Raw genomic sequence first — 16,366 nt, forward strand, 5'->3', positions numbered from 1 at the left:
GTTTTAAAGTCTTACATGGGCTCCCACATTATGCATTTGGTCAGACCTTATGAACTGAGCCATTGCTTCCATTCCCCTGTTCGGACCCTTTTAGAAAATCTAGTATCTAGTATTTTTGTTTGTAAAACTTGAAGTTTGCTGTCAACTGATTATTGTTGTATTAATCCATCCAACAGTTGTTGAAAGAAAGAGAAAAAACATTCAAAAGAGTAAATTCACCGGCAGGATTCCTCCTCTGGACACCACTGATCCCTGTGCCACATATGGCAAAGCTCTACACAGTATCAGTTTAAGTTTAAATGCTGAAACGAGCTGAAGTATTTGCTCAGCACAGCGCTGAAAGGAGCTAACGATTCTGCTGAGGCTCCGGCACTGTGAGCAAACAACAATTAACAATTGTGTAAGTGTGATAAACCGGGCTGGAAGTGAGCAGATGAATGTTTTGGTTACGCAGTTACAAATGAGTCCACTGGTGTGCAAACACTGAACGGCAATTGATGAAATCATTTGGGTTGTGTTTACTTCACCCCGTGAAGTTATTTCATGTGATATTTAATCCAGTAAACCGAATAATGGAATAACTAACATCCTGTTTCGGCAACTGCAGAGTGATATTAGTAATAAATGTGAAGGGTGGACTGCTATGAAAATACTAGAGGCAGGAAGAAACCAGCCCAATCAGAATAAATCCCCTGTTCACCGAGAGTAAATCTGAATAAGTTATAAAAAAAAAAAGACTGAATAAACAGATCAAAGCTTAACATATAAACACCAGTGATTTATATCCGTCTAGAATCAGCTACTGCAGCTAAGACCAAATATGCTCTTTCTCCTCCTCACTTCACCTCCCCCACAATAGTCGCTTCACTTTTCCCCTCCAGTGTTTCTTCGCAGCGGTTTCAGAGGACTGCTCTGTTGGCTTGTGGCTGATGCTTCATTTATGGTACTGTGATTGTGTGTGTTTGCAGAGGTGTCTGCCTACGGACAGCTTACAGAAAGCGTTTTTCAGCCAACTGCCATCCTCCAAAGTCCCAACTGCACATTGCTCAATGTGGATGACGCCGTGCGTTGGTTGAATGCTGATTGGTTGACAAGTGGGCCAGTCTTGTGCCAAAAAGCTATCAACTGCCAAAGAGGGATTTCTGATGTTTCTATGTGTTTTTATTAGTGCAATATTTTTCCTTATAATAAGAACTAGGCTATAGTCAACAGAATTTATGAAGTGATTAGATATAAAATGAAAAATGACTTGTTTTGCAGCATCTTTATGACTCTGTGTCATTGTAACTACTTTAGAATCAAATCAGTCTTTTCTGGCCCATTAAAAAATATCTTTATAGAACACTGATGTTACTATTGTTGCAATTTCTGCTGCCATCTTGGCCGCATCGCTCTTGAAAATTCATTTTTAATGTCAGTGACACTTTTTACCCAGATAAATAAAGGAAATATAATAGTCACTTTTGCCAAAAATGACTCAAAAAGGGATTGACTCAATGCGATCAATTTTTGAAAAATACAGCATGAAAAGCACTTTTCCGCAGCTGTGATTGGATTACCAGCATCAAATAAATATTTACCACATGTGGTTTCTTTTTCTCATCTGAATAGGTGCGAGTCTCTTGAGGTGGCATCTTCCAGGATTGAAATGTAGTGTCTGTATTAAAAAAAAAAGAAAGAAGAAATTAGTTTTCTCTGATATTAAACCAATCCATTACACCAGTGTGATGGTCAAGGTCTCTTTCCCACACGTGGGGGAAGCGCAAGAAAAGTTCAATATTAGGCCAAATCACTAACTCTGAGCAGCCACATCTATTATAACATGGAGCTCAAGGATGCATAAAGGATTCCCTTGGGCTACGCAGTGAGCATGCAAGGAAGATCAAACCTGTGGGCAAAGGGAAAGCGAAGAGGAGGATAATTCAAACTATATAGGCGAGTGACTGAATGTCTCCAAGACCCCCCTCGTCACAGATGTTAAGAGTCTGGTTACATTTTTTGCTCCACTAAAGAAAAGTGAAAGTAAAAGGAACTCCTCCAGCGATGAGCGCCCTATTATGAAAAGTAGGACTGTGGGTGTGCCGTGTTAACTGAGAACGAGCAGCTTTTTCCACAGTGTGCCAAACCGATAAAACATCATGAGGCCCAGTTAAGATTTAAATATGAATATCTGAGCAGATACTAGATTGTTTAAACAACGAGGAGAGGCCAAGTTGGCCCCTATTGCCTTCTAGACGTTTGGAAAAACGGCTTACCTCAAACTTGTTCTCGGTATCACACTGGAATTAGATATCACCCTCAAATATCCTTTAAAAAAAAAAAATGGACCTGCACGCTTGTGTGGCCTTGAGGTATTTAACTACTGTTGTGTACTTCAAGAGGCATATTATTTACTCCATCACCGTTTGTCCTTTTTAAGCTTTTTAAGATTTGGAGGCTTGGACACAGGTCCTCACTTCTAGTCCTTTCAATAAAAAATGTAGCTGTGCCTCTATAAAGGGAACAAAGTTCAATTTAGTGTTATTCAGTGCATGCAAGCCACACCAGATTACACAGCGGTCATCCACAGTAGCAGGATTTTTAAGATATAAACTTAGTTCACCCCTTAAATAGTTTAAGGAGCAGTAGCGCTTCTTTTTTTTAATGAAGCCTTCGAGCATTACACAGACAGAATAATTTATTATAGCCACAATTCATGTCATGCTATGATTTGGCAGCTCAGAACCAGACTACAGGAGCATTTCTCTCCTGTTATAGCCACCACAGCATAATAAGCCTCCCTAACACTGCCAAACAAAGCTGGCGTCGAGACATATATTACTAAATAAGCACAATTATCACCCTTACTAACATAACGTCCTGAACAGACACATTACAAACACTAATGACAGGTGTCTGCGTGTGCATTTTTCCTGTCCTGTGCTAGCTCCCCGGCACTTAAATCATTGAAACTTTGGGATACCCTGCTTGTAATAATCAGTATTTCTCAGCAAAGTGATGCTGAAACGCCCGCACGGTGGTTGTGTAGGTGCACTTAGTAATGCAAGGCTGACAGTTATGACAGAGTGTCGAGACAAGAGGGGCGCTGCGCAGCGCAGAAATGGCTGTGGGAGGGAAATAGGTGGTGTGTGTAAATAGCTTCTGTGTCTGCTGGAGAAGAAGCTCAACTATCTCGCTGAAGGGTAAACACTCTAAAAGCATTTGTTAGATTAGAATCAGAGCTAATACAGTCAGTTCTATACCTGATTTAGGTTATGGATTTAGTGCTGCATGCATATAATTCTATAGGACCAAAACATGACCCTCTTATTCTCAGATAGGTGTAATGAAGACGCTTCATCACTCATTTACAGCAATTTGTATTTTTGTCTGACGAGGTCTTTGCACGTTTGGAAATACATTTGCACATTTAGAAACTCTTAAATATTTATTGCTTATTTGCTGTAAAGTTTAACAAATTGTGTGATTCTGTCTCTGCTTAGTGCATGGTGAGCAGATGCTGTAATACAACCAGACAGTATTAATCACAACTATAACTGATTATCACGTAGTTTGGAAAAATGAGGGCAATTTATTTGTGCAATGATTGCAAAAATGGGTGCTGATTTACTGCAAGTGGGTTTGTAGTGTCGCAACCGCTCACCTGTTTTCTCCTTTGTCTTCTCCAGGGTGTTCAGGCAAATGTGTCCCTGCGGGTCTGAACACTATTTAAAGGCTCTGGGAGAGACTGAGGAGGAGGCAGGGTGGGAAACATGATTGGGGTTTTTAGGTATCCTTTGAGATTTGTAGCGTTACATGTTTTTAATGTAAATACAGGGTATATAGACACTTTTGGGTAATAGTTTTAATTCTGAAGAATAATACCATGCTTACATGCTCTATTGTCTTTTTGTAAAGTGTGGGAACAACTCTGGCAGGTTATGAGCAAAGTGTGGCTCATCGGCAGCAGGGCATAAAAGGATGCCAATTACCCGATTAGTGTTGGTTTTGCTTTGCTGCTGGTATAGGTCACGGGTCCTCCACAGAGCTGCTGGCTTCAGCTTTGTAAATTGAAGCTTTGATAAATTAAAACAACAAAACTTGGACTGTACTAAATGAACATCTGAGATTCCTGACTAAAATCTACAGGCAGGGAATCAAAGCAGGGTGGATGTTGGGAAACAGCTAACTGTATAAAAGTCACGAGAAAACCAAGTTAAAGTTGAGCTTTAAAAAAACAGAAGAAGAAGAAAAGGAGCGACCAAAATATACCCCCGTCTCTGCATGATTGAGATAAATACATAAGCATAGTAATCACCGTGTCCTTGTAATTATACACACAGGAAAAACTGTAACCCAGTCCTGGAAACCACAACACCCAGTAACAGCACTCAGAAGATGACAAGATGTCTTGCTCTTCTCTCCATTCCCTCTTCTTCTTCTTCTTCTTCTTCTTCTTCTTCTTCTTCCTTTTTTTGCTTTCCGCCCCTTTCCAACATTTCAGGCAAGGAACGAGGCCCCTGACCAAGATACTGGACTCCATCTCCTCATGAAGCAGCATGACTTGTGCACGTACGTGTGTCTGTGCGTGTGTGATTTATGTCTTCTCCAGACTCAGCTCAGTAAGAGCTGGAAGTACACTGCCCCCCTCCCCCACCCACCAACACCACCTCCATTCTCCCTCCTCCAATTGCCCAACAAAGCTCTTTAAAAATGTGTGTCAGAGGTTTGGGGGGAGGTTCCCCTGAGAGGCAAATAGAATTAGGGAGCTGAAACTATGCTATAGCTCCTCAGCTGACAGTAGGAGTACACGCCCTGGACGGACAGCATTCCCCCTCCCTGTTTCTATTTCTTTCTCATACCTGCACACTTTTTTGTTTTACATAACAGCCATCCGTATATGTGGAGAGAGGAACTGCGCACAGCATTTGGCCCGCGTGGTGCACTGAATACCCCTGAAATATGATACACTTGCTAAATATTATCTTTGTACACTTACATGCTGACACAAGCAAAGAAAAAGGCAAACACACACACACAGCCATGCACAGCAACCGCATCAGTGCTTCCTCTGGCATTAATCTCACACATTTATTCTGGTCAGTCTACTTGCAGGGAGGAATTCACCAGGAGATCTCATGTTGCATATCAACACTTCCATTTGTGCAGCGAGAGGCTTTAAGTAGGTTAGAGGCAGGCATGCACACTCCACTTTCGTCTCCAACCCCTCTGGGCAGTAAACGATTCTGTCAGCGAGGCACGCCGCTCGTTATCGACGTGCTCGCAGGCTGGAAGTTGCGGGCGCCGCAGCAGTTCCTGCTGAAGCAGTGCAGCCTCTGCCTCACAACAACGGCAATGAGTGATGATCGAGTGCATTATGGATCAGCTATAATACTGGAACACAGCAGCACGTTTAAACTCAAAAAGGACCTCTGCAGTGAGGTGATGTGCAATGATTCAAGCAGAGTGCGTGCAGCTGGAGAAGTGAAGATGTGATGGCCATTATTGCTTTTTATGAATTCTCATCAGTGATTATTAGCTCCGAAATCACCAGGATGCACCATCTGATAACCATGAATGCGTTTAGAACACATCCATCTGGTACTTTGAGATATTTCATTGATCTTGAGCTGGATCTGCTAATGGTGTCCCAGAAAAAAAATATCCAGGGATCACCAGGGAATTTATCCTCAGCGGAAGAGAAATGATATAAATAGAAACAGGGAAGGAAAAAAATGTGGTACTCTATGCAAGACTCGCTGAGATATTTCAGTCTGGACCAAAGCTGACTGGAATTGCCATCACTAGAGTCCCTGCATCTGTGTGGCTTAAAAAAAATGCTGCTGGTTGTTAATCTGTTGCAGTTTAAAGCCAACCCGCCCCCTCCCCCCCTAGCCTGAAGCACTTTGGCTGCATGTGCAAGGCTTACAGCTATTTTGAAACAGGAATGTTATAAGGTATAGTTTTTCTGAATTCCCAAATCCTCAGTATGGTAGCTGTCCAGGAGGTTGATGGTGGGGGCAGTGGAAGATTAGATTGTGGATCCTGCCAGACCAGAATAATAATCCTCGGATTAATGGCTCCTGTTCCTTTGCATTGCTCAAACTTGCTGTGTTACGTTTCACAAGTGTTTGCGGCTGGAATGTGTGTTTTTGGATCATGCATCCGTAATCCACTGTACTGTACGCTCCACATGACTGTGAACCCCATTATCTCATTATCTCCCAACAACCAAAATCAGCCAACTGCTTCATCTAACACACATGTTTCCTATCATGCTGGGGGCATTCCAATCATTCCACGAAAAGAATTCCACTGAAAGAAAAGATCTGTCATGTACCGAGCACAGGAACTGGAAAGGAATGGCTAATTTTATTTGTTCAGTTTAATTAATGTAGAAATGTATACAGGTAGTGCAGGTTATATGAAAGAGCAGCCTATGAAGAAACCAGTAGTGATGCCCAGGCTGTTACCTGGCTGAAATAGCAACCCTAATAAATAAAACGGGTAATTTTGATCAAATATCTAGAATATTTGGAGGAAATGTGCCATAAATATGATGCTTTGTTTTAGGACACCCCAAAGTCCTACAGTGGGTTACTGGTCACATTCACACCAGCACACTGACGCTGTGTGCTGTGGTTTTCAGTTTGTGGCGTGGCTTTTTTCAGTGGGTGTATTGATCGGTTGGTCTGTTGCTCTGTTGAGTGCAGATTGATTACCACATTTTTGCGCAGACACTCATTGTGATTTCCTGATTTTTATCCTGCACCATCAGTTGGTCTACAGGTTTTCCCTCATACGTCTGATGGTGCAAGAGTTTGTGCAGATGCAGAAAATGTGCTGCAGGATTGTAGCGGAAAACATCAGCAAAAGTAACGCAGTGACCACCTGCCCATCCCTAATACTACCTCCATCCAACACAGAGAGACAGACAAGCACAGACTCTTTATCCACACGTAAAGTCAATTTAGAATCACCGGTTGACCTGGAGAGCGTGTCTTTGGATTGTGGGAGGAAGCCAGAGCAGCTGGAGGAAACCCACACAGGCTGAAAGCAGAACACGCAGACTCCACACAGTAAGGAGAAAGCTGACCAGGAGGTTTGAACCTTCTGTGCTGTGAAGCGACTGCGCTAACAGTCACCTCCCGCGATGAAGAGCCACAGGAGGCAAACAAATTGTGTGGGATCGTTTCTGCCAAATTGCAGTTTCCTGTGCCAGCATCTTGGGCACGTCTGTGTGGGAGAAGATTATTTTTGTAGCTTCTGGGATCCCTCTAATATACATTCACTGCCTCCAACAGAGAGGCAGAAAGAAAAGCTAAAGCACAGTTAGGGTTATTTTTTCTAAAACAAAAGCTGCCATGTCTGATCTCTTGTTTGTGACTTGTGGTACTTTGCACTTTGGTTGTTCAGATAACAGGTCAAATATACAAATGGGTGTATATAGGGGCGTTTTATGCATTTAACAGAGAGGCTGGTTCATGATCAGAGCCCTAACCTCTGCAGAGCACCTCATATTTATAAGTTTTAGCTGATAACTTAATTTTACTGGGTTTTTAACATGGGAACAAAACACAGAAATAAGAAGTTCTTGATGATTATTTCCTTTCACGTGGTCTCGTATTTTCCTCAAAGTACAGATCAAATGGAGGGGTCATACAAGGTGCGTAAACACAGCTGGAGTTCATAGCACTTTGCCCAGTCACTCTGGAGAATTGGAGAGCAGGAAAAAGATTTTTAAACTTGAAAAAAAATCTTCAGGGAAAAATGGAACAAATAAATTATACAAACACAAACCGAGCCATCAGCGGTAGAATGAAACGCATAAGGTTTCCCAAAAAGTAAAGGAATAGATTAAATTACTGAATCTTGTTTTTTTGTCCTTTATATTCAAAAAGTCCCTGTGACTCACATTTGTAGATAGATCACACATTCACAGTTGTGAATCTATTGCTTCCTCCACAGAAAAAGAATATGTAAATAAATAAACGGTTTGTGCTACGACAGTGTCGCAATCTTTCCGGGAATGCAGGTCCCAGCAAACTGACCCCGAGGTCAGACCGTGCAATGCTCGCAGAAAATGCAAAAAAAAAACCAAAAAACCCCAAGAGCTACATCACAGACTCCACTGGCCTTGGTTAGCATGTTAAATGTTAAAGTTCATGACAGTGCAATTAGAAAGAGGCTGAATAAGTGTGGCTTCTTTGGAAGGGTTGCCGGGAGGAAGCTTCTTCTTTCTAAGAGGAACATTGCAGCTCAGCTACGAACAAACAACAAAGCAGCGCAAACACCTCATACCAGCTGTCAGCACGGCGGTGGACGGGTGAGGATTTGGGCTTGTTTTGCCGGAGCACCGTGCAGTCATTGAGTCGACTCCTCTGTACACCAAAATAATGTAGGGTCAAATGTGAGGACAGCTGTCTCACAGATAAAGCTTGGCCCAAATTGGGTCATGCAACAGGACAATGATCCCAAGCACAGCAGCAAGTCTATAGCGTCAAGATGTTTCACTGACGTCAGCCGGACTGAAATGCTGTAGCGGGATCTTAAGAGAGCTGTGCATAAACAAATGCCTGCAAACGTCAATGAACTGAAGCAACAAGCCACTGAATCATGGGAGGTACTTAGTTCTCCACAGCAGTGCATATTACTCTGTCTTTGGAGTTATGACAAACCTTAAAGTGTTTTTTTCCTGGGAGTAATTTCCCCGTAGGTCTGAGCTTAAGGCGGATGCATTGTGTTCTACATTTCTCTGTGGTTTTGACGGTTTATTTCAAAATGCCATCTTTAATGGCATTTCTCCGGATGATAGGTTTCTGTCAGTTGCTGAAAAGTATCTAAACTTTCACCTGAGGATATTACACAGTAAGAGGTGATGCTCTTTATACATCCATCTTCATCGCTGGTGGCTGGTACTCGATCTCAGCTGCCGTGGAGGTGGAATTATGTTCACATAAGGTAGATAACTCTTGATTCCTTGGTATTTAGCAGAAGGCTTTTGAACAATATACTTCATGTGGGGAAGAGGTAGAGAACGTTGGGGGGGGGGGGGGGGGGGGGGGGGGGGACAAGATCAGTGGGTGTGACAGAGACTGCAGGCGGCAGCAGGGGATTCAAAGTAAGCCAATAAATAACATCCTAGTGAGACAGCGACTGCCCCCACCTCAGCAGCAGTCACCCCGTTCCATCCATAACCCCCTTGGCCCCGCCGACTGGGCCCCCTTGATTACTGGCCTCTCAGACGGGAGGGGGGCTGCACAATACGCCTCTCATACGGCCCTCACTCACCTCTTGCCTCCATTTGTTGGACATTCATCTTTCAGCATGTGTGTGAGTTTGTTTAGGGGGTTCATGCAGAGAGGATGAGAGGGGGTGCAGACGCAGGGATGGTGTGTGTGTGTGTGTGTGTGTGTGGTAGATGTTCTTCACATCATCTCCCTTTCCAATGCACCCACCCCCCTCCCAAACACTGCTCTATCTCTCTCCCTATCCCAGACCACCACGAGGCTCTGCGCTGTGGTTCCACTAAGACAGTTGGGTGGTTTAAACACTAGCCGCTTTGGGCTGCGCTCCACAGAGGCCGGGAAGAAGAGAAGGAGCTCGTCGTCTCCCCTCAGACTGGATACGGTCCTCCCCGTTCCCCTCGAAGCCAGTTACATTTCTGGCTTCGCAGCCGTCGTACGAGCATTCGCCAGTTTCACTCATGTTAGCGGAAATAGTCTTTTAAACATTATTTTAAGCACGCCAAGGCTAAAACTAAAAATACTCAGCCTGTCTTTCTTCTAAATATAAATTCTTAATAGCTGGGGTATAATCTGTTACAATCTGTGATCAAAAATGTGCCAATATGACACGCTGTATTTCTCAGTATGAGAGGCTGTAGGCTAAATCCTCCACATTGCTCGTGAAATTCAGAAAATATATCACGATATGGAAGAACTGACAGCCTACGGTTCTGCACATGAATACTGACAGGGGACATTATGTTTTGTGCTCTGATCGAGGAGGTGGATATTGCCAGCGTGCCTGGAAATGAGAAACTCCAAAGTAAAAGTGCAAATGACACTAGAAGACTTTCCTCTTATTTTTAGAAGCTCAAATGCAGTTGTACAGTCAGAAATTAGGTGTTTTATTTCAAACTTGGTCAGGACATCAGCAGAGAATGGGTTTCCACTTTTCAGATCGTGGGCCTTTCTGCATTTAGTTTTGCCTTAATCAGCTGGACTGAGATCAGCTGATTGACTCGTAAGCTTTTACTAAGTGTGGATATCTATAAACTGCAGAATTGATCCAGCTGCTGCTGTCTTCTGTCACATCATCTATAAACACCAGTGACCAGGTGTCACTCCACATGCTAATGCATCATATCTCCTCTAATGTTTTTTTTTTTTACACGTCTTTTACTTTTCCTACAATTTTTTTTGTTTTCCATCATTCTGGTACATCTTAAATTTTAGTGTTATCTGTCCAAAGAGTCCTGCTCCTGAGCAAATTTCTAAAAGAAAAAGAGCCTCACTCCAGGAAAAAACTTTTCAGCAAATTGCTCAATTACATTCGAGCTCTTGAAAAAGACGGGGCCACATATTAAAGAGTTGTAATTCCAAAACCCTTCCTGCAATTTGGATGCGAATAACCTCAAATTAAAGCCGAGAGTCTGTACTTTAACTGTCACTTGCAAATGCTATGTGTCTCGGGTCTACTTGAAAAATAAAACAACAATAATCGTATCAGCAGCGTTCGTAGTGTACGGACCTAGGTGTGGCACACAAGCCGCATGTACGCTCACGCACACGCGCGCAGGAACGGCAGGCAGACGACAGGCATTTCGCGCATTAAAGGCCGGAGCTGGAAAGGAAGGGCAGGGGCCACACTTCAGCCAAGGTTATCGCCGAGGCTCGGAGAGAAGACAGAGATCATCTTTGTGGTTCACAGCCACTCGCTTACATGACTGTCATGCCACAAGACATTTGCGTGCAAGATGAGAGCAGCCGAGCGTAGTGGGCTGACAGGAGCAGACAGAGAGAAAGAGGCGAGAGGCACGGAGGTAAGAAAGAGAAGCCCAGGGAGACAGAGAGGGAGAGATTCAGAGGAAATGAGTGGGAGGTGGGAGCAGAGAGTGGCAGACTTATATTGTGGATCTACGTGGTATGTTTTCAAAGTGCTGAATGACACTTCCTATCACTGTGGTGAGGGAAGTGGAGCGTGTCAGCTCCGGTGAGCTCTCTCTCTCGCTGCATCTTACATGCAGAGCAATTACCACCGGCACATACCCCCCACCACCACCACCACCACCACCTCCAACACCACCACCGCCTCACTGCAATTCAGTGAAATCAGCCAGCAGACCTGTGACTCATCAGTTAGAGTAATAGGCCTGTCCTGCTTTGGCCTCAGGAGTCTCACGGGTTGCAGGAGGCTTAAGGAGCACGGGGAGATGACTAAACTGAGTGAAGCTGTCTCGTTACAGAGGGGAGGACTTCACAGAAATCACCTCTGATATCAGCTTTAATGTTTATTAGTATGGATCAATGCTATTCATGAGACGCTAAAAGGCTTTCTTTTTTTAAACCTGCGAAGTGTCGAAGTTCCACCGTTTGCCGAAAAGCTCCACAGCAGCAGCGACAAAAGGTCAAATACCATGCTCAAGGGCACATGAGCAGCATTTGGACAGCACGGTCTGACAGGTTCCTAATGTGATGCATCTATTTAAAGGAAAAGCATAAATAAAATAAAAGCCCGAAGCGAGACGTGTCTGAGGAGCTTAGAGGGCTGCGTTGCCAGTGTGTGCTACATAAACCATTGTTCCACCAGCCCTGTGATTTGCACTAAAGGGGGTCACAGTTGGTTGCCATGGCAACCTTTCAGTATAGATGGCCTGCTTCTTTTCCAGCGGCGGTGATCATCAGCATCATTGAAGGAGCATCATTAGCGCCGAGCCCCCGGGGCTGTGTGATCAGCGGCTGGCCAGAACATTAGAGAGAGAGAGAGAGAGAGAGAGAGAGAGGATTTGGACTTTTATCATCTGCAGGGTGAGGCAGAGCTCGCTCCTAAGGACTCCCTAATACCTGATCTCTTTCTTTTTTATCCCCACACTCATTCACAGATGACAGAAACTGCCATACTCTCTCTATTTATCCGTCTTCATTTTCTTGTATATTTATTTATTGGCTTTTGCGAAAATTCCCCCATTCGCTTACATTTCCGTTCCACTGTACTGATTGACGGCGTTATTTTCAGTTGGGCTGTTTAACCTCGCTTCTTTAGCAACTTCCCGCAATGAGGCAACCGCTTGTGTTGTGATCCTGTTTTGATCAACCAACAGGTGCAAAGCTGAACCCATGACCCAGTTTGACTGACAGTTCTCAGTTGCGTACTGGAAGAACTGTAAAAAGAATACGAGTGTGTGTCTGTGTATGTGTGTGCGGATGTGTGTGAGAGAGAGAGGGGAAGGGAAACTAGTATATAAATAAATACACCAACTCATCAAACCAATAACATCGGAAAGTAAATGTGAAAGTATCTCAATCGTAGGCAAAAGCAAACAAGAATATCATTTGAAGATGGTTTGTTTCACGCTCACGCAGCTTTGTAATGTCTCCTTTTATTTAAGCGTTTGGCCATTTATTTAGGCAGCCTTGGCCCTCCGTACAGGCCTGCTAAGCTTGCTTGTGCACGCGTTGCCTTCAGCTCTGCTTGTTTCTTAGGCAACAACAAAGCCGTTTGCCATGTTGATCTCTTCACTGGAGCTGTGTCAACACATGTAATCGTTGTATCATCCCGGTTTTCCAGAGGCTGTCACTCAAATGGGCTCCTGTGCTTTTCCACATGCTTCAGGGGCATTTGTTCACGGCTCTATGCAAATGCGGGGGGGGGGGGGGGAGAGAGCCACACACAATAGTGCAAGAGCAGCCCTCATTTCTCCCTCGCGTATTTGACACTCTTCAGAGGCTTTAAAGACCCGGCTGAGGTAAACACTCACTTGGTGGGCGGCTAGTGTCTGAGCAGGAAGATAAAAGCGACTGACACCACTCAGCAGCCTTTACCGCACCCTCCTCCTCCTAAATGCATGACTTTCTCATTGGGAATGAAAATATCAAAACAACAACCTGCTGCTGTGAGGGCTCTCTGGAAGCACAGCCTGCTACTGGAAATGTGTCACTCTCAGTGCCCGGATCACAAAGCGCCTGCTGTTTCTTTGGTTTAAAATCACAGTAGAAATGCTCTCCTTTTTTTTTTTTTGAGTATGAAGTTTCACTTCATGCTGCCTCTATCTGCTGTAAACTGCCATTTAAATAACAGGTGAGCAGATCTTTTTCTACGAGAAAAAGGACGCATTTTACTAGTATCAATGACAGAGGTTGGGCTCAGGGATGGAATGACGTCCTGGCCAAAAGAAACCAGCTCTGCCCATCTGTTCATCTCTGAGTCCTTTCTTCCACCTCACCTCTCTTGTCTCACTCGTTTAGCGGTGAATGCGGGCCGGCCACCGAGTGCCAGTGAAAGAGGCAGGGCGTGCACTGAGGAGCAGATGGGAAATATCACTGAGCTTGAAAATCTGGAGTAGTAGTGGGGCCTCCTTCGGAAAGCAGACAAGGCGATTCTGATACACCAGCGACCCCTTCTGGGCAATCACAAATCTGCATTTGCACCATTTTTGGAAGCAAATTTGCAGCAACCCTCCAATTTTCTTAATTCAGAAAGTCAGCGTGCAAACAGGCAGGAAGTCCAACACTGATTGCTCACAAATTCATGCCAAGAAGCAAAACTTTTATCCATCTCTTTGTACTCAGGGGGGTTTAGTATTACATATTTTTTTTGTTAATAGATGCGTGACAAAAGAGTTTGTTACAGTAACCAAAGTTCAGCCCAGTTCAGTCAGTGCACGTACACAAGGTTAAGACCACCTGCTGAAGTTTAAACTGAGCATCAGGAAGGGGGAGAATGCTCTGAGTATTTCACACACTGCTCATCTGCTGGGAGCTCTCCACAGTGCGCAGCAGTTCTCTGGGTGAAAATGATTTGTTGATCTCAGAGTTCACGGCCAGACCGCTTCAAGCTAAGAGGAAGGCAACAGGAAGTCACACACGTTACAACTGAGGTGTGCAGAAGTGCACATCAAACCTTGAAGCAGCAGAGCTGGACCAGCAGAAGACCACACCCAGTGCCACACCTGTCAGCTAAGAACAAGAAACTGAAGCTACCATTCAAAATCGTACAAAAGAAGATTGGAAAAGTGTTGCCTGGTCTGATAAAATTTGGATGGCAGTCAGAATTTGGCATGAACAGCATGGATCAACAGTTCACGCTACTGGTGGTGTAATGGTGTGGAGTATATTTTGTTTTGCGCAGTAAAATGTAACAGCCTACCCCAGTATTGTTGCTGGCCATGTCCATCCCTTTAAGACCAGTGTCCTCATCGTCTGTTGACTGGTTCCAGCAGGATAATGCGCCTGGTCACAAAGCTCATCTCAAACTGGTTTCTTGAACATGACATTACTTCTTTGTACTTGAATGGCTTCCACAGTCACTTTATCTCAGTTCAATAGAGCACATTGGGATGTGGTGAAACAGGTGATTCACATTATGGATGTGCAGCTGGGAAATTTGCAGCAACTGTGTCATGCCATAATGTAATATGGACCAAAATGAGGCGGTGTAACGGTGGTTTAACTTGAAGCTGATGCACACATCAGAGGGGGTCAGCTGTGGTTTCAGTGACTTGATGTCTGACTCCTCTGCATCCTAAAGCGTTCTTGGGTTTGCTGCTCCAACGCCGTGTGTGTGTAAACGAATGAAACTGAACAACATTAAGGGCTCTGTAGGTTTAAAGGTGCTGAGTAAGTGCAGACCAGATTATGTGCCTCTGCAGCTAGAGCTCAATTTAGGCTTAGGGTGAAGGGTCTTTCAAGTTTTTTTATTTCCTGGCCTTCAACTGAAGAAATCTTAACAAGTGTAATAATCTTACAGGTCTTGCAGACAAACTGATTTCTTTTCTAGTCTTAACTCTTCAAATCAAGTGTTTATTTCCACAGTGTACAAGGCTGTAAAAGCAAAAGAGGATGTGTGCTGAAATAAGATGTAAGAAGTCACAAGATTTCAAAGTACTTACAACGATTTAATGAAAGGAAAAGATGAATTTGTGTATAAAAACAAAACACTTTATTACAATTGGGCTGAAAAATCCAATGAAAACACAACTACTTTACAAGTACAAATGTCCGCTGTTGATATTTACATGTTTTTTTTCCTTTCACATCAATAAAAAAAGGAGAATTTATGAGGAAACAAAATACTAAAGTACATGTTTACAGTGTATTTGCTGAAATAATAATAAAAAAAAAAAAAAAAAAAAAGACTAAAGGAACGTGCATTATTCTCCATTCAGTATCTATAGACAACAAGAGAATTGGACATAAAACAAGACTATTTATGAATACACTTATTCTAATAGAGAGCTCATTTCCCAATGCAAAAAAAAAAAACAACCAACCAAACAAACAAAAATCACCCATAATCCTCAGCCTCATACATCTGTTGAGTCATATAACCACTGTGCAGAAGGCGTGACTGCTGTCATACGGTGAGATTATGTGGTAGGTGTGGGGGAAATTTCGAGAAACGCTCTACAACAAACAAATGAAGAGCAGAATGTTATTGATCAAGTGAGAGATAGTTATGGATCCCAGCAGAATTATTGGCAGAAGCATCATGATTGATCTCCCAGAATGATTTAGATACAAGCACTGAAATCATGTTGAACACAAGATTAGAGAGGTTGGAGTAAAGTAAAGGTTTGTTGTTGTTGCAGGATCCACAAGAAAGCACGACCTCGTCATTGTACTGCGGGAAAACGCTCGGTACATACAGTCTCATTAGTGTGTATCTCCTAACTGCTTCCCCCACTGGGCTTGGCAGGGGTTTTGGCTCTGATGCCCCCCTGGCGAGCCTGACCCTTGGAGGCCTGCTGTGGCTGAGCAGACTGCTGCACCGGGGACTCGGCAGTAGTGGTTGCAGCGGGCTGCTGGGCTGGGCTGTGTGGAGGTGGTGTCTGGATCTGGGGTGAGGCGGCTGCGGTCACCACCTGTTGCTGGATGATCTTCTGCTGGACCACCTGGGCTGTCGCCGTACCAGCGGGAATCATCTGCACCTGAGCGGGAGCTGATGTGGCAGCCTGGGTCAGAGTCACAGTCTGAGGCTGAGCCTGGATCTAAAGAGAAACAACACAGACTAAACATTTCCATCCTGTCTCAAAGATCTGATACGAACCTTTCTCCTGCATATCAAAGCTAAGAAAATCGGTGATGAATCAAATAAAATCAGAAATGAAAATGAACTGTCAAAAGGTTCAGTGTGACAAAGACAACAAAACAAAGTGACCCCACAG

General features: G+C 43.8%; 1 protein-coding gene across 8 annotated transcripts in view; it reads right to left on the reverse strand.

Moving 5' to 3' along the window:
- Positions 1-15,084: 15,084 nt before the first annotated feature.
- ep400 (E1A binding protein p400) overlaps positions 15,085-16,366 on the reverse strand; it is a 33,491-nt gene continuing 32,209 nt past the window's right edge. For all 8 annotated transcript variants that reach the window (XM_080893334.1, XM_080893335.1, XM_080893331.1 and 5 more), the window contains one exon: positions 15,085-16,189. In XM_080893334.1, coding sequence (XP_080749460.1) covers positions 15,869-16,189 — 321 coding nt within the window. In that variant the 3' untranslated portion in view covers positions 15,085-15,868. The remainder of the gene's footprint in view (positions 16,190-16,366) is intronic.

The sequence above is a fragment of the Rhamphochromis sp. 'chilingali' genome (genome assembly GCF_963969265.1).
Source record: "Rhamphochromis sp. 'chilingali' genome assembly, chromosome: 10".
In the NCBI taxonomy this organism is placed as follows: domain Eukaryota; kingdom Metazoa; phylum Chordata; class Actinopteri; order Cichliformes; family Cichlidae; genus Rhamphochromis; species Rhamphochromis sp. 'chilingali'.